The sequence below is a fragment of the Dendropsophus ebraccatus genome, chromosome 2 (assembly GCF_027789765.1).
Source record: "Dendropsophus ebraccatus isolate aDenEbr1 chromosome 2, aDenEbr1.pat, whole genome shotgun sequence".
Taxonomy (NCBI): Eukaryota; Metazoa; Chordata; class Amphibia; order Anura; family Hylidae; genus Dendropsophus; species Dendropsophus ebraccatus.
The window spans coordinates 66,767,572-66,789,552 of NC_091455.1; the positions used below are offsets into that span (position 1 = coordinate 66,767,572).

Consider the following 21,981-nt stretch of genomic DNA (forward strand, 5'->3'; position numbering starts at 1 on the left):
TCCGATAAACCGCCTAAAAAATCTGCTGCCAAACAACACCATAAGGAATGTGCAGAATGTAGAACCCCGGTACCTGATGACTATGCCAGGTCCATATGTCAGATATGCATTGATAGATTAGTCTCTCAGGAGTCATCCTCCCTAGCTGACACCCTTAAACAAATTGTGAGAGACGAGGTTCAGGCTTCCCTGAGGGGGCTAGGAGTACTGGCAAATACTTCCTCTACAGACCTTAGCGTACCTGTAACCCCAGTGATTATGGAGGAAGAAATCATATCAGAACCTCCGGTGGGGGACAGGAGTCTAGAGGAGGGCGAAATAGAATGCATACATTCATCTGATGAGGATCAAGACAGTGGACCATCCAGTAGAAATCTATTTCCTACAGATGACACTGACCAGCTAATTAAGGCTATCAGAGCTTCAATTAACATTGAAGATAAAAAGATCCAGTTATCTGTGGAAGATACTATGTATGAGGGCTTAACCCCCAAGAAACCCCGTACATTCTCTCTGCACAAATATGTAAAGGCTCTGATTGATAAAGAGTGGGATAACCCGGACAGAAAATTCTTTATCCCTAGGTACTTCAAAAGGAAATATCCGTTTGAAGAGGAGGAGACTAGTGCCTGGGACAAAGCCCCGGTGATAGATGCCCCAGTAGCAAAAATTGCAAAGAAAAACTCTCTCCCATTCGAGGACATAGCTACTTTGTCCGACCCAATGGACAGAAAATCCGATTATTATAACAAACGTACATGGGAGGCAGCCACAGGGGTTATCAGGACAAGTGTAGCCTCCACTTGTGTAGCTAGGTCACTAAGGGTTTGGATTGCTAAGCTAAAGTCCCAGTTATCTAGTGAACCATCCGGTGAGAAACTCCTAGCGGATATACCAGTATTAGCCAAAGCGGCAGATTTTCTTTCTGACGCCTCAGCAGATTCCATCAGGATGGCAGCCAAAGCGGCTGCACTCTCCAACTCTGCGAGAAGGGCATTATGGGTAAAATCCTGGAAGGGAGATATGACCGCCAAGGCTAAGTTGTGTGGGATTCCTTGTAATGGCAAGCTCCTGTTTGGGCCCTTTTTAGACTCACTATTAGAGAAAGCTGCGGATAAAAAGAAAGGGTTCCCGTCCCAACCTAAACAGCAGGAGTCCTTTAAACAGAGGAAACAATTTAAGAGGCCCTTTCGTGACTCCCCGGGAAACAAAAAATTTAGAGTCCCAGGGAAGGGTAGAGGTTTTATCTTTAATTCCAGAGACGACAAGCCAAAGCCTTCCCAGCAATGACGGTCTCCCGGTGGGGGGTCGTCTGTCTCTTTTTTCCCATGCTTGGGGAGCCATCTCTCCCAGTCCTTGGGTTCTCAACTCAATTTCTTCGGGTCTTCTTCTGGAATTCAGAAGTTTTCCCAGAGACAGATTTCTCCCCACCAGGAAATTATCAGACGGAAAGAAACAGCTAGTCATAGAAACAGAAGTTATGTCCCTAATTCAGAAAAACGTCCTAGTACCAGTCCCTCTACAAGAACAGCAGAAAGGGTACTATTCACCTCTATTTTTAGTAAAAAAGCCAAACGGCTCCTTCAGGGTGATAATAAACCTCAAAGGCCTAAACAAGTTCCTGCAATACAAAAAATTCCGAATGGAGACCCTAAAGTCAACGATAAATCTTCTCTCCCCAGACTGTGTGATGGCATCAATAGATCTAGAAGATGCATATTACCATGTGCCCATACATTTGTCACACCAGAAGTATCTTCGGGTGGCAGTCTGGCTGAAAGACAGGTGGACTCACCTACAGTACAGGGCGCTGCCATTCGGGGTCTCACAAGCACCCAGGGCGTTTACAAAGATTATAGCGGACATGGCCTCCTATATAAGGAAACGAAACATAATTTTCATCCCTTATCTAGACGACTTTCTCATAGTAGCGAATACAACTCCTTTGCTTCAGCAACATCTAGAGATAGTATCTCAGATAATACAAATGTTAGGGTGGAACATAAACTGGAAAAAATCAAATTTCTCACCTTCAAGACAATGTGTGTTTCTTGGAACACTACTAGACTCTTCCCTACAAATTTCTCTGCTTCCCTCCCCAAAACAGGAGACAATCAGACAGAGAACGATGGACTTATTTCTCAACCACGAGCCTACAATAAGGGAAGCGATGTCACTCCTAGGACTGTTCACTTCATGCATCCAGTCGGTTCGCTGGGCCCAGATAAGGTCAAGACCTCTACAGATGGACATCCTAGGAAATTGGAATGGAACCCAAGCAACTCTAGACCAGAGGTTCGTACTGAGCTCTGTGGCAAGGCTAAGCCTGCAGTGGTGGCTAGATCCAGAGAATCTAAAAAAAGGGATAACTTGGAATCCATCTCAGATAATCAGAATAACAACAGATGCCAGTCCCTGGGGCTGGGGGGCCCATACCAATCAGACCTTTTTACAGGGGAGGTGGCCTCCTCATCTGATCAATCAGACTTCAAACTACAAAGAACTTTACGCAGTTCTTCAGGCCTTAGAGGGATTCTCACAACTAGCATCCTCAAAAAATGTGCAGATATACTCAGACAACACCACGACAGTCGCGTATATCAACAAGCAGGGGGGCACCCGCTCTCAATCCCTGCTTCAACTGTCATACGCAATTTTTCAGCTTGCAGAACACAGCCTTCTATCCCTATCAGCAGTACATCTGAAAGGGGAGCTCAACACTCAGGCAGATTTCCTCAGCAGGACCAGGATCAGCCAAGCGGAGTGGTCACTGAACCAGGACATTTTTCTCAAAATAACAAAACGGTTCGGTTCTCCTACAATGGACTGGTTTGCCTCAAGGGACAACAGGAAGCTGAGAAGATTCTGCTCCCTAAACCCAAGAGATGCTCCAACAGCGCTGGACGCATTGGCGCAGGACTGGAGCAAGGAGTTGGGCTATGCATTTCCCCCTCTCAGTCTAATTCCCAGAGTCCTAAAGAAGATAGGCCAGGACAAAGCCAGGATGATCCTGATAGCTCCCTTTTGGCCCAGACGTCCATGGTTCACGTTACTGAGAACACTCTCAATAGACCAGCCATGGATACTTCCAGAAGTTCACAACTTGCTGACTCAAGGTCCCATAGTACACCCGATCTCGCCTCACTTACACTTGACGGCATGGATGCTGAGAGGCTAATCCTGAGAGGTAGGGGTCTGTCAGATACTGTGATTAACACTATGCTTGCTTCTAGAAAGGATATTACCTCCTCCATCTACTTAAGGACCTGGAGGGTCTTTCTGAGGTTTTCGCAAGGGAGACAAGATCCTTTGGGGGATCCTAATATACCCTTAATACTGAATTTTCTGCAGGCAGGTCTAGATAAAGGTTTGAAACCTAGTACTCTTAAAGTACAGATCTCAGCTCTCAGTACCTTTTTAAATGCCAAAATTGCAGAAAACCTCTTAGTTAAAAGGTTTATTACGGGAGCTATGAGGCTACACCCTCCATCCAGAATCACGATTCCGCCCTGGGATCTCAATTTAGTCTTAGACGCACTCACTAGGCAACCATTTGAGCCTCTTGACACCTTACCTATAAATATTCTTTCCCTGAAACTCACCTTTCTCTTAGCTATCACTACAGCTAGAAGAGTAGGGGAGATCCAGGCCATGTCAGCTTTTCCTCCTCATACACAGATCCTAGAAGACAGAGTAGTTATGAGGACCCTGCCATATTTTCTCCCTAAGGTCGTATCTGAGTTCCACAGAAGTCAAGAAATCATTCTCCCTACCTTCTGTAGCAATCCATCTAACGAAAGGGAAAAAATTTTCCATAATCTAGATGTTAGAAGATGTCTGTCTAGATACCTTGAGGTTACAAAAGATTTTAGACGTTCAGAGAATTTACTGATTCAGTTTTCTGGTGTTAACAAAGGGAAGTTAGCCTCAAAACCTACTATTAGCCGCTGGATTAAACAAGCCATAACACTTGCTTACACATCACAAAACAGGGATCCCCCACCCTATTTCTCAGCTCACTCCACTAGAGCCATGGCAGCATCATGGGCAGAAAAGGCAGATGCTTCTCTGGACCAGATTTGTAGGGCAGCAACCTGGTCTTCACCACATACCTTCCTACGCCACTATAGACTTCAGCTGAATCCTCTGTCCGATCTTTCCTTTGGCAGGAAGGTTTTATCCACAGTGATCCCTCCCTAGCTTAGTTTCTAGTTTAATCCTCCAGGGGTGCTGTCATAGGGCGACTGGGTAAAACCAGAATTACTTACGGTAATGATGTTTCCGTAAGCCCATGACAGCACCCCTCTGGTATACCCCCCCTTGTTTATTGCTAATTAATTAATGTTTTGCTTCTTCTCCGCTGGAGTACTTTTATAAGAACTGAGGTGTGGAGAGGTGTGTTAGACTTTTATCTTCACAGGTTTCCTGTCCTGCGGTGGGAGGTCCTCTCCAGGGGTGCTGTCATGGGCTTACGGAAACATCATTACCGTAAGTAATTCTGGTTTTCTTGCACTAATATCTGCTGCATAACTGATTATTAGTAAAGTCTATGGCACTCTGTTCTCACAGCGGATTTTCATTCACTGAAAGAATGGAGTCCATGGCTGTGTAAAAGTTGCTATATAAAGCTGTTGTGTTAAAAATAAAGAAGCCATTCTTACTCTTCCATGCTCCTTCAGTGTCCTGCTTGCATCTCCAGGTCCCTGACTCAGTGACAGCCTGCTCAGCCAATTGCTGTCTGCTGCTGTACAGCTCCACCTGGCTGAGCGGGCTGTCACTTATCCAGGGACGTGGCTATAATTTCCCTTTTACATTACCTGCCTCATATACTTTTGCCATTAACCAATATGGGATAATTTTCCTCAATAAATAAATGTCTAATATTTTTGACTTATTTGTGCTTTCTTTATACTTGTGTTGATATCTGATGTCGTTTAAGTTGAAAATATGCAGAAATATAGAAAATTCTGAAGGGTTCACAAACTTTTATCCTTATTAGTTCACTAAAAATCCTTTTAAAACAAAGATAATGCAAAGTACTAGAAGAAACAGGATCGTGGACACAGTACATAAAATACAAATGTAGTCACAATGGTACATTGTTGGCAAGGGTCATAGTTTCCCTATTTATGTTCCAATACTCGCAACCGAGTGGGACTTAAGGGGCTATTTATCAGGGTGGTGTGGTGCTCTCCCTATCATGGAGGCACCCTGTGGCAACAGGCTAGAGATATCTGGCTATCCCGTGTTTTGAGACTCGCAACCGAGGCTCCACGGACTCCTGTTTTGCATATTTAAATTTTGGGGGGCATCAGTGGAGACTCTTGATTGAGTACTTCATTGGAATTTTTTTCACTGTTCTCCTTGAGTTCAGTGATAACTGTGTTTTGTTGGTCAAGGGTCATAGTGGCAATGGTAATATCATGTATCAATTGTAAACATACACTATAGGGCAAATCTATATATGCAACAAGAATTAACTGTATCATAGAAATGTAGAAGACTGTCGGGAGAGAAAGACTGCCAGACCCATCTAGTCTGCCCTTTTAGTACTTCCTTTCTTATTATCTTAGGATACATATATGTTCAGATATATCTACCTCAGATTGTGCCTCCTTGTTGTTGTGTTCAGTTTTTATTAAAAACACCTCTCTCTAAACCTTATTTAGTCCTTTAACATATTTACAGGTTTTCTTCATGTCCCCTCTTTTTTCCTTATTTCTACCAGACTATACCTGAGTATAATAAATTATACAGGATCGTAACTAGAAATGGCTTGGCCCCATAGTAAACTTTTGATTGGGGCCCCCCATCCCGAATGACCACTAAGCCGTGTCTAGTTATGACTGCATAAATGCAAGCTCTTGTCAGGAGTGCTTGCAGTTACAGGGAAATTTGCAGAACTCGGGGGACCCGCTCGGCCACTTTGTGCTACAAATGATGATTGCTCAGGGGGCTCAGTGTATTGCAGGAGTGGGCAACATGGCCCCCTGGCTGCTACAGTGGTAGTTATGCACCTTAAAGGAAAAGTACTGCGAAAAATGTTATTAAAGTATTGTATTGTCCCCCAGAAGTCATACAAATGACCAATATACATTTATCATGGGAAATGCACATAAAGTGCTTTTTTTCCCTGCACTTACTACTGCATCAAGGCTTCACTTCCTAGATAACATGGTGATGTCACTTCCTGGATAAAATGGTGATGTCACGACCCGACAACCAGAGCTGTGTGGGCTGTGGCTGCTGGAGAGGATGATGGCAGAGAGATTCTCAGTGTCCCTCCAGTGCCCTGTGTGCCTCAGTGTCCCCCTGCCATCATCCTGATATTATCATCTCCAGCAGTCACAGCCCACACAGCTCTGGGAGTCGGGTCGTGACATAACCATGTTATCCAGGAAGTGAAGCCTTGATGCAGTAATAAGTGCAGGGAAAAAAGCACTTTATAAGCATTTCCCGTAATAAGAGTAAATTGGTGATTTGTATAACTTTTGGGGGGAATACAATACTTTAATAGAAATTTTCGCTAAACTTCTCCTTTAAATTATAACCAAGTAATATAGCAGACAAATAACATTCAAACTGAGTAACCAAAGCGGAGTTTTTTTCAAGGGTGATGGGAGAGAAGAACCGAAAACTTGTTTCTATAGAAGTTTTGTGGAATGTGAGAATATAGTCACTTGTAGACTGCATTCAGTACTTCGAAATAATTGTGGGTTCGCCAGGGGAACATTGTGGTATCTGTCGGCATCCCTTTCTCGTGGATTGCCAACAAATACCACAAAATTTGCATTGTATAAAGTGATATGAAATATAAAGGGATATGAAAATAAATATTTTTTAATTAGCTGGTGTCCGAAAGTTTTATACAGATTTGTAAATTACTTCTATTTAACTCCTTGCCTCTGCAGCCACTTCTGACCTCTCTCACTTTGTTGTAATGACTTTGTGGCACTTAAACTTATCTATGGGATTCTAAGTTTCTTTCTTCATGACAAAATGTACTTCTTGTTACAGTAGTACATATACTTGTACAGGAATTAAATAAAAAATGCACAATATGTCTGTGTAAGCATTATTTAGTAAAGGTCTCTTTTACTTTTTAGGATTTCATAGGGCTTAGAAGTTTAGCAGCATTTTTTTTCAAATTTCTCTCACAGTAGTAGGATCAGCAACCTCATATGCGAACATCAGCAACAAGCATATACATTACCGGGCGATTACGCACACTAACAGGGTCAAAGATCACGAATAGCAATGGGACAGGGAGGAATATCAGCTACAGTAATGGGGGACAATTGAGATTGTTACAGGACAGCAACTGGAGACTTAGGGTAGATAAGTTACAGAAACTGGACTGAGATGACTGTTGGGTGAAACAATGGGGGGGGACTATCAGCTACAGTAACATAGGGCAAGAGAGTGAGTGTTAGATACAACAACAGGGCAGGATAGACTATCTGGGAAAGAAGGGGTTAATCAAGGCCGGAAGGGCTGTTAGAGGCCGGCCCCTCCTGTCATCCTTACAGTGATTGGTGCGCCTGCAAAGGCATTGATCATTAGCCGGGCCTAGTGAAGATGGGTCCCTAGCTGGATGCTGGGACCTGTCGTTATTTGATGACATCATTCAGTTTAACTCATTCACGTACACGTATGTAGGGTTGCGCAAGACATATTTACGTAAATTTGCGGAAAAGGGCTAAACTCAAGCCTTTTGGTACTTATCAGCTGCTGTATGCCCTGTAGCCTGTGGAGTTTTCTTTACAGTCTGACACCACGCTCCTTGCTGCCACCTCTGTCTGTGACAGAGGCAAATCACTGTAGGAAACCTCTCGCTTTGGACAAAGGTGGCAGCAAAAATGTATTATGTCTGTACTTCCTGCAGGACATACAGCAGCTGATAGGTACTGACTTGAGATTTTTGTTTAATACATTTTTTTAAGTAATTTACAAACTTTTATATAACTTTCTGACACCAGTTGTTTATAAAATATTACCCTTTAAGTATAAGCTAGTTGCCCATAAGATCTTCAAATTGTGAAAAGTGCCCACTGAGCGTTCAATTGTACAGTTTTATTCCTTTTGTTCTTTTCAGGAAAATACATAAAATTTACATTTTATTTATTTAATTTCTATTTAAAGCGAGTCTGTACCCACAATCTGTCCCCCCCAAACCACTTGTACCTTCAGATAGCTGCTTTTAATCCAAGATCTGTCCTGGGTTCCGTTCGGCAGGTGATGCAGTTATTGTCATAAAAATAACTTTTAATCCTTCAGCGCTGTGTCTAACGGCCGGGGCTTACATTTGTATATGCATTAGGCTGGCACACCCTCTCTGTCCTTCCTCCCCACCCTCCTCATCATTAGGAATGCTCCAGGAACATTTACTGCTGTTTGAGCTTTGCACAGGTGTCTTAACGATCCAGCCCATGTTCATTATGCACACAGGTGGGGAATAGGAAGCAATCTGCCTGGGGCATTCCTAATGATGAGGAGGGTGGGGAGGAAGGACAGAGAGGGTGTGCCAGCCTAATGCATATACAAATGTAAGCCTGGCTGTTAGACACAGCACTGTAGGATTAAAAGTTGTTTTTATGACAATAACTGCATCACCTGCCAAATGGACCCCAGGACAGATCTTGGATTAAAAGCAGCTATCTGAAGGTACAAGCGGTTTGGGGGGGTCAGATTGTGGGTACAGAGTCGCTTTAATATGTGAAGCGTTACAGCTTCTTTTTGTGGTTACAGATTAAGCCACTGTAATGAATAAGCATGTGTTCTTTGGATCTTAGCCATTTGTCTTGGAAAAACAACAAATAAAAACTGCTTACAGAACAAAAAAATATAGCTGAGGATGAAGCAATAATCTGTGCAAGGTTTGTTAGACAAATAAGAGTCTAAGAATAGATTTTCAATAAACTCTTCCCTTTAAAGAGCTGCTAATCTTACAGTGTAGATTTGTATATAACAGCTGCTGATAACATCCACCTTTGCATAAATAAAATCTCATTATTGCTAGTATTCACATTTGGAATGTTTTAGTCAATAACCTTCTCCTCCGCAACTTAGATTTCTTGCTAGTAAATGAAGGAGTGTCCCTCTAAGGAAATAATACAAGCCTTTGAGGCAGATGAGGACAGTTGAGGTTTTTTCAAATATTTTACCAAGAATTTACATGGAATAGCCAAAAAGTCTAACCTCTATACTAGCCTTGGCACCATAGGGCTCTGCAGTCTGCAGCTCTGTTCTTGGTATCTCAAATACTAAACCCAGGGAGAGCCCATTATAGGTAATTTGGTGTCTCAATGCGCATTGTAGATCCAGCATAATTGCCACTGCTTATTTATAAACAGGCAATGTGATGCGAATCTAAAAGGGATAGTTCACATAAGAACCCAACTGCACAGTGTGCAATAAAGATATAATATAAGACCATATACAATGTGGTTTTTACTATTGTAAAGGGGATTTTTGACCCTAAGGCTACATGCTATATGGCCCAAAAATTTGGTATTTTATGGCTGAAAAATGTCCCAAAAAAGGCTGTATTATTTAATCCAAAGGGAAAACAACTCATAAGTGCACCTACCTTATAATTTAAAGCCTTAATTATTGCAGCTCTAAAATATAAAGTGCCAGTGCCATTTTTTTTTCCCAGTCAATTTTAGGTGAAAATACAGCTGTAATTTCCGCCCCCCAACCAGCCTGCCCCTTTTAATGAAAATTGGAGCAGCACTCCGCACTGATGTCACTCCAGCGCTCATCACTGCATCATTAAAAGGGGTGGGCTGGCTGGGGGAGGATTGGTGCACTGAGAGTGGTAGTCCTGCCCCCAGTGCACCTTACTGCCTCTTTAGCATAGATTGAGCTACAAAATACATGAAAATAGTGTAGAGGATGAAGTTAAGAAACTTATCTTCATCCTCAGCACCCTGCGCTATAGGGACAGGTTAGATTCTTCCCTTTTAAGAATATTCAGAGACTAATGTCACCCTTAAAGCAAATTTACCATCAAATAAACTCGCTTTAAGTCTTGTCCATGGATAAAAAGGGACCACTGCTGGGAAGCTGGTGTCACTGTCCTATTTTTGAATTGTGGCCTGGTTCCCATGTACGGTGCCGTTCTATTCATGGGCACTGGCTGGGGGTGAAGCACTGGAGGCAGGCCGGCCCTTCCCCAGTGGGAGGAAACCCCTGCCCCTCTATGATGCTGCTCCATTGATTCTATCCATGGGCAAAACTTAAAATGAATGTACCTGATTCGGAGACTTTACATGCCTTATGAGACCAGTACCAATGAGGCAAACCGTACACTTTTCCTGACATATCTGATAGCATTTGCAATTGATACATGTGTTGGTGCCAGCCCAATAAGATGATCTGGCATTTGGCACAGTTTAGCCAGCTTTGACATGTGTTGGTGCCAGCCTAAAAGAGGTTGTGGTACTTGGAATAGTATAGGCAGCTTTTACATGTGTTGGTGCCAGCCCAATAAGATGTTCTGGCATTTGTCACAGTTTAGCCAGCTTTTACATGTGTTGGTGCCAGCCCAATAAGATGTTCTGGCACTGGGAATAGTATAGGCAGCTTTTACATGGGCTTTGTTCTATTCAGCTTTTATTTTGAATATTTTCAATCCATTTTCCTTTGTATTATCACATGTCTCTTTACTGATTAATAACTTTTAATATGTACTTTTACCCCCCAGTGTCACGTTTTTGCTTATCTCAGCTGGATGTCTTCCAATACATGACAAACAGGTACTGTCTTTTATTTTGGTTCTGCCAGTTGTGCAGGTTTTCAATTAAATATATTTTTTCAGGTGTTTTATAAATTCACTATGTAGTTTGAGAGCAGAAATGTGCACTACAAAAACCATATATTGCTGCACGAGCTAGGAACCGGAATATTTTTTATTTCTATTTGCACTAGTCAACATGTGCTCTTTTACCTTTTTGGAAGATCTTACAACATCAGGCTGGGTTCACACTACGGAACCAGAGCAGAGAATTTCCGCTGGATTCCATAGCTTGTACCCGTTCATGGGTCAATTTCAGTGGAATCTGCCTGTGCATAAAATGGTGTCTATGGCACGGGCGGAGAGGCGTGTGGCCATGAACGGGTACGAGCTATGGAATCCGACGGAAATTCTCAGCTCTGGTTAGCTGGGCAGGGCAGGGCAGGTTGTATGGGGGCAATGCACTATAGGAACAAGTGTGGCCTGGGAGCTATATGAACAGCAGCTGGGGGGGGGGGGGGTGAATATTACCTATTGCCCTGATGCCAAGATGAATCTTCTTGGTCACTGCAGCCTGCTGTGTGACAGCTGACAGAAGATGCTGCTGCTGGATCATCCGTTACAAGCACCGATTGATGATGAAATTGCCAGTCCCTTAAAGGATTTACGCTGGGCTTTTGTTGAGAACTGAACGCTTACATAAATTAGCATTCATAACTTTAGGTTTGTTTGGCCATTCATTTCCATTAATATTTGCAGAGCATCCCCACGAGATGTGCTCCCAACAAATGATCACTTTCACTGCAAAAAATAAAAAAATTGCTATTGTCATTTTTATGTAAGTTTTTAATTCAGTCCTTTTGAGCAAAAATCAGAAGTGGATCTATCGGAAAGAAGTGTATGTTCTTACTTCATGTTTTCCATATGTTTTGAATTTTCTGCTACTACAGCATCAATCCACATGCCCCTCTTCAGGAATATTCAGGCAGTGCTCTGCAATGACATCACTCTGGCCGCTCATCACTGAAGAGCACTGGATGAATATTCATGAAAAGGAACGGATCGGTGCACCAAAAGCTATAGTACCCCTCCCAGTGCACCAAACCACCTAATTACCATATTAGTAAAATGGAGGATTGCAGGAAAGCAGTGGTAAGCATGAAGGTAAGAAAACTACCTTCCTCTGTGTCTTCTGCCCCATGGGAACATAATAGAAGGTTAGATTCTTCTAACTGCTGTTAGTTCTCCTTTATTAAATAAGAAAAGTTGAACGACCAAACGTTTTCATCATGCAACTTGACAGTGATGATTTTTTTTTTAAGCATTTTATTAATACTATTGTGCTTCTCCACTGGCCAGTTATTGTGCCAGTCCCTTGGAAATGTACAAATGGTATCAGTAATGGAGACACATAATTGGTCTTTAATTGTATATTTATTAGGATTTCTGTAAAGATATTCAGAATTGGACTGAAGTATTATTGTTAGCATCCAAGTGGAGTATTCTTCAAGACTTTATTGAAGGATCAAGGATACAATACAACGTTTCGGCTCACATTGAGCTCTTGTCAAAGGCTCATTGTGAGACGATACGTTGTACCGTATCCTTGCTCCTTGATCCGGATCCGTTTTTTTTGACTGACACAAAAACGTAGTTGACACTACTTTTGTGTCCGTCAAAAAAAACGGATCCGTTTTGATCCGTTTTTTTTTTTTTACAATGGAAGTCAATGGAAAAACAGATCAAAACGAATGCACACTAATGCATCCCTTTTTTCCATCCGTTTTTCATCTGTTTTTTGCAAAAAACTGATGAAAAAAAAACAGATTGCAAAAACGCAGTGTGAACCCAACCTAACTGTGTCTCTGTCCACTTGGGGTTGTGAACCCACCAGCAGGCATCTGATGCACAGCTGCAACATTGGAACTATTGGTGCCGTCGGATCTACCCTTTTCCCCTGAAGTATTATTGTTGTCTTTTGTAATATATTTTGTACAAAGCTCTTAACCAATAAGAAAACTGACAAAGACATAGGGCAATATAGGAAAGTCTGAAATGTGGAAACATTCACTCAATACTAAAAAGCTGTGCATAGGGTTAAATCCTGAAAGTGTGGTTAAATGCTTTCAATCTGCTTCTGTGAATTGGCTTAGTTCTGTTCCCACTATGTGGCTTACCCCACCCCTGGTTTTATTTACCGTACGGTGCTGTAGTCTGATCACTGTGATAGTGCTGGCAGATGGCTGGTTTAATGCACCTCATGCCTCCACAGATTAACTTTCACCAGAGATCCCTGAAATGGAGATTTTATTTAGTTTTACAGAACAAAACCTAGAGCAATAAATGGACCCAGAGTGCAGAGACTGGTTTCCTTTTTCCAAGTGTAATGGATCTTACAAATCATGTTTCAGACACGGCCATCTGTATTTTATTCTCTCCCGAGGAGAATCTTTAATTCAGTAATGACTGCAGCCACCGTTGACATTACATCTGATCTAATGTGCGGTGACAGATCGCTGTGTACATAGAACAAGCATTTTTTTTTTCCGCTTGTGTAAATTATCCGTATAGTTTCAATCATCTTAATGCACTTTCATTCTGGCTTATGTATTATTGTATGGTCTGCTTGTTATTCTGTTCTGTTTTACTTCTGTGTATACAGTAGCTTTACTGTACTTATACGAAATATGTTGTCTAAACCACTTCATCATAATGTAGTGCCAAAAGCATGCTTTTATATACATTAGTTTACTTAACAGTCCACGCTGTTTCCTGTGGAGTTTTATGGAGTGACTGTTCAGTCCAAGCGGTCGGTAGCCTACCAGTCTTTATTATCAATTGGCTCCTCCTAAATAGTGCTGCTCAATGTGAAAGAAGCTTTCCAGGGCCAGGCCTGGCAGCAGCAGCCACCCAAGCTACATGCACTACTCCTTTAACCCATTAGAAAAGGGGTACGGGCCCATTACATGTGCAAATGTATGCACCCGTATATAGATATAATATCTGACTTTGTGTGCATTTGTTTTGCTCCATTTTTGACTTCCATTATTAAAAAAGGATCAAAGAACAGAATAAAACGCATCTGTTTTTTTTTTTTTTGTTTTTTTTTTTAGGGAACGGATGCCCTTATCTCAGCTCTGAGTGACAGCTCCTGTTTAGATGCTAAAGTTGTCACTCGGAGCTAAGAGAGAGGACAGAAAATTAAAGGGGTTGACCACTTTATAGTAAAATAATTTTGTGTACATTATTAGTTTGTGTACTCACTGTATATACTGACAGGAGCTCCATGTGTACCTCATAGCTAAAATCAGGCTCCCCTCCTCCAGGTTGGGCTGCCCTGCTCTGTGGGGAGGCTGTCCATAAAATGGCAGACATGGAGGAGCATGTGACCGTGCCCTGCCCCCAGTGTCCTCCATAGACATATATACAGGCTCAGTGGTGGCCACTGGGGGTGGGGCATGGTCACATGCTCCTCTGTGCCAGCCTCACCACAGAGCAGGGCAGCACAGCCTGTAGGAGGGGAATCTGATTTTAGTTCTGTGAGGTAAACAGGGAGCTGCTGTCAGTAAGTAATGTGAGTACACTTACTAATACCTTACACTAAATAATTTTACTATAAAGTGGCTAATCCCTTTAAGGGGGACAAATGCACTATTTAGATGATGAAAGTGTTCATTTTAGGGATTGGACAAGATATTTTGGTGCGCAAAGACAATACAGCTAGCGAGCACTGCTTTCAACTGCAAGAACTTTTTTGCTGCTAAAAGCTTTGTCTGTAGGATGCAGGCTGCCTTGGGCCTACAGTCTTCAGGGTGTCGGGAACAGTGCAGAACCTCTGCACTCTGCTCCCGGCACAGGCACACACATGATAAGGAGGTGCATACATCTTCAGTGTGCAGGTTAGGTGCAGGCCCTGCCAGCAAGGGAGCAGGGGCTTAGAAATAAATGTAAAGCATTTTTAAAATATTTTTTCTTCTGAGGGGGCACCTTTCTACCTTCAGGCAAACGGGGGGAACCTATATAAACTAGAGGGTACTTGCCAACTCAGGGAGGTGACTATGTACTTCCTCAAGGGAAACCTACGTTTACTGTGGGGCTACGATCTACCTCCAGGGAGAAGGGGGCACCTAACTTAAAGCGTAACTGTCATTTCAGGGTAATTTTTTTTAAAACATTAAATATCAATAGTACAAGTGATTTTAAGAAACTCTGTAATAGGTTAGAGTTTCCTTCTGGACTGAAAAAGCAATCTCCCAGCCTCCCCCTTCACTTCAGAAGCAGCAGGATTTCCGTGTCCATTATGTGGCTATGGAGAGGGGAGGGGCTGTTAGGAGTCACTGAGCTCGAGCAGTCCTGCACAGCACAACACCCTGCAGTCTTCTCTTAGTAAGTTCATAAATACTTTCTGACCCCAGAATCCTGCAGTTTAGGTGCCCAGAGAGTCTACAAACAGCTGACCTTCATGTCACCTCTTCCTGCTCCCTCATCTCCCTCGGCCCCTCCCCCCTCCATAAGGATAGAATGGAGAGAGCAGAACCCGTCTTCACTGGCTTCTCTGTAATGAAGACGTGTTTGCCTGATAATGCACAGATAAGAAGTCAGGGGGGGAGGCTGGGAGATTGCTTCTTGAGTACAGGAGGAGGCTTTTTTGGCTGATAAAACCTATTACAGAGTTTCTTAAAATCACTTATACTACTGATTTCTGCAATAAAAAAAAATATGACAGTTACGCTTTAACTTGGGGACAACCTGTATGCAGTCCGTGTGCTACAGGGTAATCTTTCAGCTGCAAGGATGCCCTACACTACAAGTTGTCTACCCTGCCTACCCCTTCTCCCAGCCCTGACTTATAAATTAAAATGAAGCTCCAGGCTGAAATGATATGAGGTTTAGTACATACACAGGGCATATTTGTGTTCATGTAGCCTTCATGCAGTGATGTTTACCTTCTTGGGACTGAATGTACTTTAAGAATAAATAATCATTATGTATTTTTATTCACAGCGATAAAAACATTTGTGTTGCGTGTGTTGTGAAAGAAAGGCAGAGTGATTGCCTGGCACACTGTATGAAGTAGCAATTATCTGAGCTGCATGGTGCACGGCAGGGGAATTCTTCATATGAAACCAGACAAATGCTCAATCCCCATGATTATTGTGTGCTCCATATCAATGCGGAAGACACCACGTGGATTTCAAGTAATTCAGCAACAATTTAAAAACGGCAGTTTATGAACATTTAGCAGAATACAGATAATTTGTCTTTAATATCCACAAATTTCATGGGGAGTAATAATAAGCAAAGTATATCAGTCTGGATACAGGGGAGGCTCGAGAATTATAAGTAAGAGAGACGACTTTGTTCCAATACAGGAAATAAATGCATTGAATTAGGGAAGTTCTTTGCAGACAAATAATGCACGTTGACTAAGCTGGCTACATGTTACATTGCATATGCCAGTCCATTCTTTCCACTACTCAAAATACCAATGCTTATAATGTTATGTTCTACATGTTTCCAATAATGCTGCTGCTTCAAGGTTTTGGAAGTTTTGAACAATTGATCCAACGGATTGCATTAGGGGGCTTTGGTTGTGTGCAGAACCACTGTATGTCATGCTAAACAAAGGAAAATCTGAGAAAATCTGAAGAGATGAGCGAATCTGATTCGTTTTGCTTCTTGCAAAGACTGCTGGCTCTGTGCAGAGGGAAGATACCGCCCAGGGACTGTCTGGAAAATGCCTGGAAAACATGGATACAGCTATGGCTATATCCATGTTTTCCTGGCGGTCCCCAGGTGGTATCCTTATGTAAAATTTTAAATAAAAATGTAAAAAAAAAAAAAAACACAATGCAATGATTTGCACATTTCACAGACTCCGATTTTATTCACCAGAGAACACATTTCTTACAGATATAAAGAAATGGCACTCGCCCACCAATGGCCTTATTCCTGACTCACATATACAACAGTGTGGACATTTCCGGTTAGATGCCACTGTAGTATGTGAACTGAATCTGGAGCTGCTGAACTCCTTCATACCTATATGGACATTTGCTTTTTATATCTTGGCGAGAATCCCCTTGGCCACTCCTGGGAGATAATTAAAATACATTTAGCTTCTATGCTGATCTTCTTTTTTTTTCTACCTGTTTATAGAACATATCAGATGTTGAATGTGAAACATGTCATGAAAAAAATTAACATACTTATGGTTAAAAATATTTTTATTTAAAGAATTTTTTATATAAAACAATAAGTACATACAGACATACCAGTGTTGCACCTGCAAACGTAAGGAAGGGTAGGATGCAAAGTCCAAGAATAACTGAAATGTCCATAGATAATTAGGAAGCAAGAATCTTGAACCCGCTTCATCTCCAATATTTGTCACCTCACATTAAAGTGCAATAAACCATCACAGAATTATACAAGTAAGAGAAAATTAAGTTATTTAGAAGTTGATGGCGGCAACACATTTTTAAAAAGTTGGAATTGGCCTTCAAAAGATGGGTATAAAAAGAGCATGTTAGAGAGGCCTAGAAGCATAGATTGGCTGAGGTTCACCAAACTGTGAAAAACTGTGTCTAAAAATTGTGGAACTAGTTCAGAAAAATGTTCCTCAATGTAAAATTAAGAAGACTTTAGTCCCCCCACCCCCTAGTACATAATATTATGAAATGATTGAGAGTGTCTAGAGAAATCCATGTGAGCAAGGGACAAAGCCGACGGTCAATATTGGATGCTTGTGATCTACAGGTATATAAGATGTGCAAATCATTGCATTCTGTCCCTCATTGCATATTATATACAATTTATTTAGATTTTACATGGAATACCCATCTTTTTGCAATTGGGGTTGTATACAGATGTGTTACATGTAATATTTCAATCTGCTTTTCTCTGTAGTTTGATGCAGATGGTTATTTCTGGGCCATCGTTCACCTGGTTTGCTCAGGTAAGTCCGTATAATCATGGTGTTTTAGAGTATACTACTAGTACCATGTAATTGAGCTAAATTTCATGATCCACCTAGTCTACAGAGTTGTCAGAAACCTTGTTCAGCAGGTGTAGTGGAAAGATATTCAGTCATATTAAGCTTCCATTTCACCAGACAGACCCTGTATTGTTGGGGCATCTATAAGTGAATGTTTTTGCAGCTGTACGGACGAAGGTTGTGAGCCTTCTCTCCATGAAGTTCTCCCTACATGCGTAGGTCTGTCTGCTAGCACCTTACCATGCCAATTTCTGTGTCCCTTTCTTGAAGCAAAGCTGACTGGAGATCTTGATATCCAAATAGGTTCAACACAGGGTCTAATCATTGAGATGACAGATTGGACTTCAATCATATGGAGCTAATAGGCTGTGTACACACTTTCATCATTTCCACTTTCCCTCTTTTCAGGATTTTACAAAGTGTTCCAGAAGTCGCATAAGTCAAGTTTACTAAGGTGAATGATCTTATAAAACAATTCCTTATACATGCCAAGTTATCTGCCTAGAAGCATTAGACTATGTATTATATAGAACACACCTTTAATTTAGGCTTACTCTTCTTTTACAGTGACCTCGATCAGCAATATATAAACTATGTTTTCAGGTATGTATACTATTTTTGTAGTTCAGCTTTCATGTAAGGACTCAACGATTTTCACATGCAAATGGATTCCATAGCATTGCTTCTATTCTTGAATCTATTGGTTGCACATGGACTGCAGTATATTGCTACCACGATTGATAAACCAAGTCCATTACTTGGTTTTTCACATAGACAGTATGATCATAGGGAATGTTTTCTTGCAAGAAAAAAAATCATTTATTTCACAGAAGATATTTGTTTCTTATGCATTTCAAACAGAAAAAAAAGTTTGGTAACACTTGAGGCTGTGTTCCCTCTTTTATTAGAGGCCCGTTAAGGGTTCTGCCATATTTGATTTTGGTTCTGATTCTCTAGCTATTTCTGGACTTGGTTCCTTAAGCCTCCCTCAAGTGACCATAAGTGCTTTTCAGACTCTTAATAGTTTTTGGGATTGTACTTCCTGGTTGCTAAGCACTAAAATTCCCAGAATGCATTGCTTCCGCTGTTGATCACAGTCCTTTCACCCTGCCTACTTTCCTCCCTCACCACTCCTGACAGTTTCTCACCCAAAGCTGTTGCAGAGCATCTCTTTTTACTGTAGACATGGGAGGTTGCAGCACCTGCTGCAGCATTCTTTCACAAGGCAGCATGTTGTAATCACACATGACTCTCCCTAAGTGTCCCAATAAAGATATATATGTATCTGTGTATATGACTGAAATATGGTGAAGTAGGTTGGCTGGGCTGGTCAGGAGTGTGTGATTAGAGCTCAAAGACAAGATCCAGCCAATATTCCTGTGTCATCTGAAGCATGATGCGTTTCCTCTGGAAAAAGGGGGAGATAGGGATCTAGAGACAATACACTTTTTGTAATTTGTCTATTTTCTATTTCCTGTCGGGGGTTGGGGGGGGGGGAAGCATAACAAACAATGTTTAATCCAGTACTGTAAGTGTTAATACTATGAGAAAGTTATGTTTTGCGGTTATAGTTTTATTTAAATACGATTTCCTTATACCGGAATATATCCCTTTAAATAGTGACAGGGACTTTTTTTTTCTTTGTAGTGGTTCTGTCCAATTTCACTATTTGTTAGCTGCAATATTCATCAGCTGCCTTTCTTCTATTGCTGATTGACGGCATTCTGCATAGTACAGTAAGAAAGCTGTCAGTCATCTTGCACTTTGTAGAACAACGAAGGGAATTTATCATTGTGTATTTAAAATGATTTTCACACTGTTTTTACCAGTCATAAATCATGAGTACTTTTGCCAAATTTGTCAACATGCCATGTGTTCTACAAAGCTAAAAAGCTATTGATACAACATATTAATAAGCTCACTAAAAGCAATCTTCTAAGAGTGGTCTGGCCTAGAGTGAATTTGGGGAAAAATTGGCAAAATTTTTTTAATTTGTTTACTAGATAAATCAGCTTCCACTGCAGCAGACAAAAAAATATTTACTTTATCCTAGGTTTTGAAATAACTCAAAGAAGAAGTCTGGGCACTGACCTTTTTTCAAAATCGCCTGTTTTTTTTGTTTTTTTTACCCCGTAAATCTCTGGGGTCTATGGCCGCTTCTAGATCCGAGTGGGGTCTGAGACATGACATGCCAGGCCCCCTCAGCGAGTCAGCAGCAGAGCAGGGACCCGCTACGGCCACTGACTGGCTAAGCAGATTTGGAACGTCTCGTCCCAAGTGCTCTCTAGACCAGGAACCGGAGCAGAGGACCGCAGACCCCAGCGCTAGAGCTGGGGGAGGTATGTATGTGTTTAGTTCACCCACCTCCTCCCCAGCAGATTTGGGGGGGAAAAAAAAGAGGCCATGCCCAGACTTTTCCTTTAAAGGGAAACTGACAGCACAGAAATGCATATATCCGTACTGCCAGATTCCAGTTACCTACTAAGCAGGCATGGGTACTTTCATTTTCTTTTTGTGATCTGATTAAAAAAAAAAAAGTGTCACAGAGGTGGTTCTGTGACACTGTCTGGAGCTGCCCCACTCTCCGGCCTCTGCTGTGTCGCGCCGCCTCTTTGAAATTGATTGACAGCTAGTTTTGTTGAAATCCCATGCAGCCAAAGATGAGCCGACTGTCAATCATTGCCAGAGAGAGCGGGGTGGGCTTAGACAGTGATTCAGACCTGCCTCTATGCCACTGTCAGCCCAAAATAAAGATCCTTTTTTCCAAACACGCCAGATCACATGATGAAGTTACCTACGTGATGCCTGCTTAGTCGTGAACTGGAAACTGGCAGCACCGATATATCATATCCATGCTTTCATTTTCCTTTTAAAGGGATTATCCAAGATTAGAAAAAGCAGAGCTACTTTCTTGCAAAAACAGCACCATCACCGGCAATAAGGTTCAATATCTTCCCTATATGCTGCCCCAGAAAGGTTAGCATAAACCTGGTGACCTTATTCCTAATAGAGATCTTCTGGTAGTTCCGTGTGTGTGTATGGCATCCACTATTATAGAATTATTGTGATCCTTTTAGGCTAGTATATTGGAAGTGTAGTCTGTTTGGGCTCATGTGCAAATATGGCAATAAATACAGATCATTTATTCATAAGTGTATTTTTTTTTATTTATGTATTTTTGTTTCATATTATGTTATAGGATCTTTTCCGTTTCTTCAATGTTGCTTATGTTCAGATGTAAAAACATCATGCATATAAAAAATGTGTGCATAAAATAAATGGAAATGTTATTAAAACTGAATACATATGGATCAATAATATGGAAAAGTGAATGAGCCCTAAGTCTGTAAGATATCAAAGATTCTTTACATCCTACTGTTCATGTTATTTTAAACTTTGCAACACTACTAAATGCCTAAAGGGAAATAATTTCTAGAAAAGTTTGATACAACCCTATATAAATGTTTTCTCTCAGTTTCCTGTCTCTGGCTAAATGGCCGCCCTTGCAGTCATGTAGTATGAAGTTATGAGGTGATATCACAGCAGTCGAATCGGTTTGCAGGGATTTTGCTGTAATGGACGGCGGACTGTGTGATTGCTGAGAACCACAGGAATGTGGTCGGATTATAATAATCAGTAAGGAAACCGTTCAGAACTCCTCCAACAGGATCTCGTGTTTAGGATCGGTATTTTACATTTTAGCTAAGTGATTCTTGTTTGTTAAAGGGTGAAGTACATGTACGAAGCTTCAGCTTAGTTCTTTTCTGCAGAATAACTGTACCCATGAATGTGTCTCAGTTAATTATTCTTGTGCTGTTATGTCCTAGTTAAAGCTAGAATAAAACTTTATCACCCATAAACCTCTCCGTGTTTACATGGTTTCCTCCGGGTACTCCGGTTTCCTCCCACACCCAAAAACATACAGATAGGTGAAGTGCTGCGGAATCTGTGTGCGCTATACAAATAAAAGCATTATTATTATTATTATTTTTGTTGTCCATGGGAAATTTATCTTAAAGTGTCACTGTCTTTATAAATTTCAAAATCTAAATCAACAGTAGATGTGATATAAAGCAAGTTTGCAATTTACATTCATTTTTTTATCATCATGCTGTAAAACAAAGCTGAACTTACCAGAATTTCAGGTCCAGTCTCCTGAAGGCAGATTTTCTGACTTGTGCTGGTGGAAAAAAACAGACTAATCACAGGATTCCCAGGCAGTACAGAGAGTCACGGCTCCATGTGT

The 21,981-nt window shown here is 41.4% G+C and overlaps 1 protein-coding gene across 1 annotated transcript in view; it reads left to right on the plus strand.

Moving 5' to 3' along the window:
- Positions 1 to 21,981, plus strand: part of TMEM241 (transmembrane protein 241) — an 85,078-nt gene that overhangs the window by 18,730 nt on the left and 44,367 nt on the right. Inside the window, exons 7-10 of the mRNA XM_069957697.1 lie at positions 10,709 to 10,760; positions 17,648 to 17,696; positions 18,144 to 18,189; positions 18,303 to 18,338. Of these exons, the coding sequence (XP_069813798.1) occupies positions 10,709 to 10,760; positions 17,648 to 17,696; positions 18,144 to 18,189; positions 18,303 to 18,338 (183 nt within the window). The remainder of the gene's footprint in view (positions 1 to 10,708; positions 10,761 to 17,647; positions 17,697 to 18,143; positions 18,190 to 18,302; positions 18,339 to 21,981) is intronic.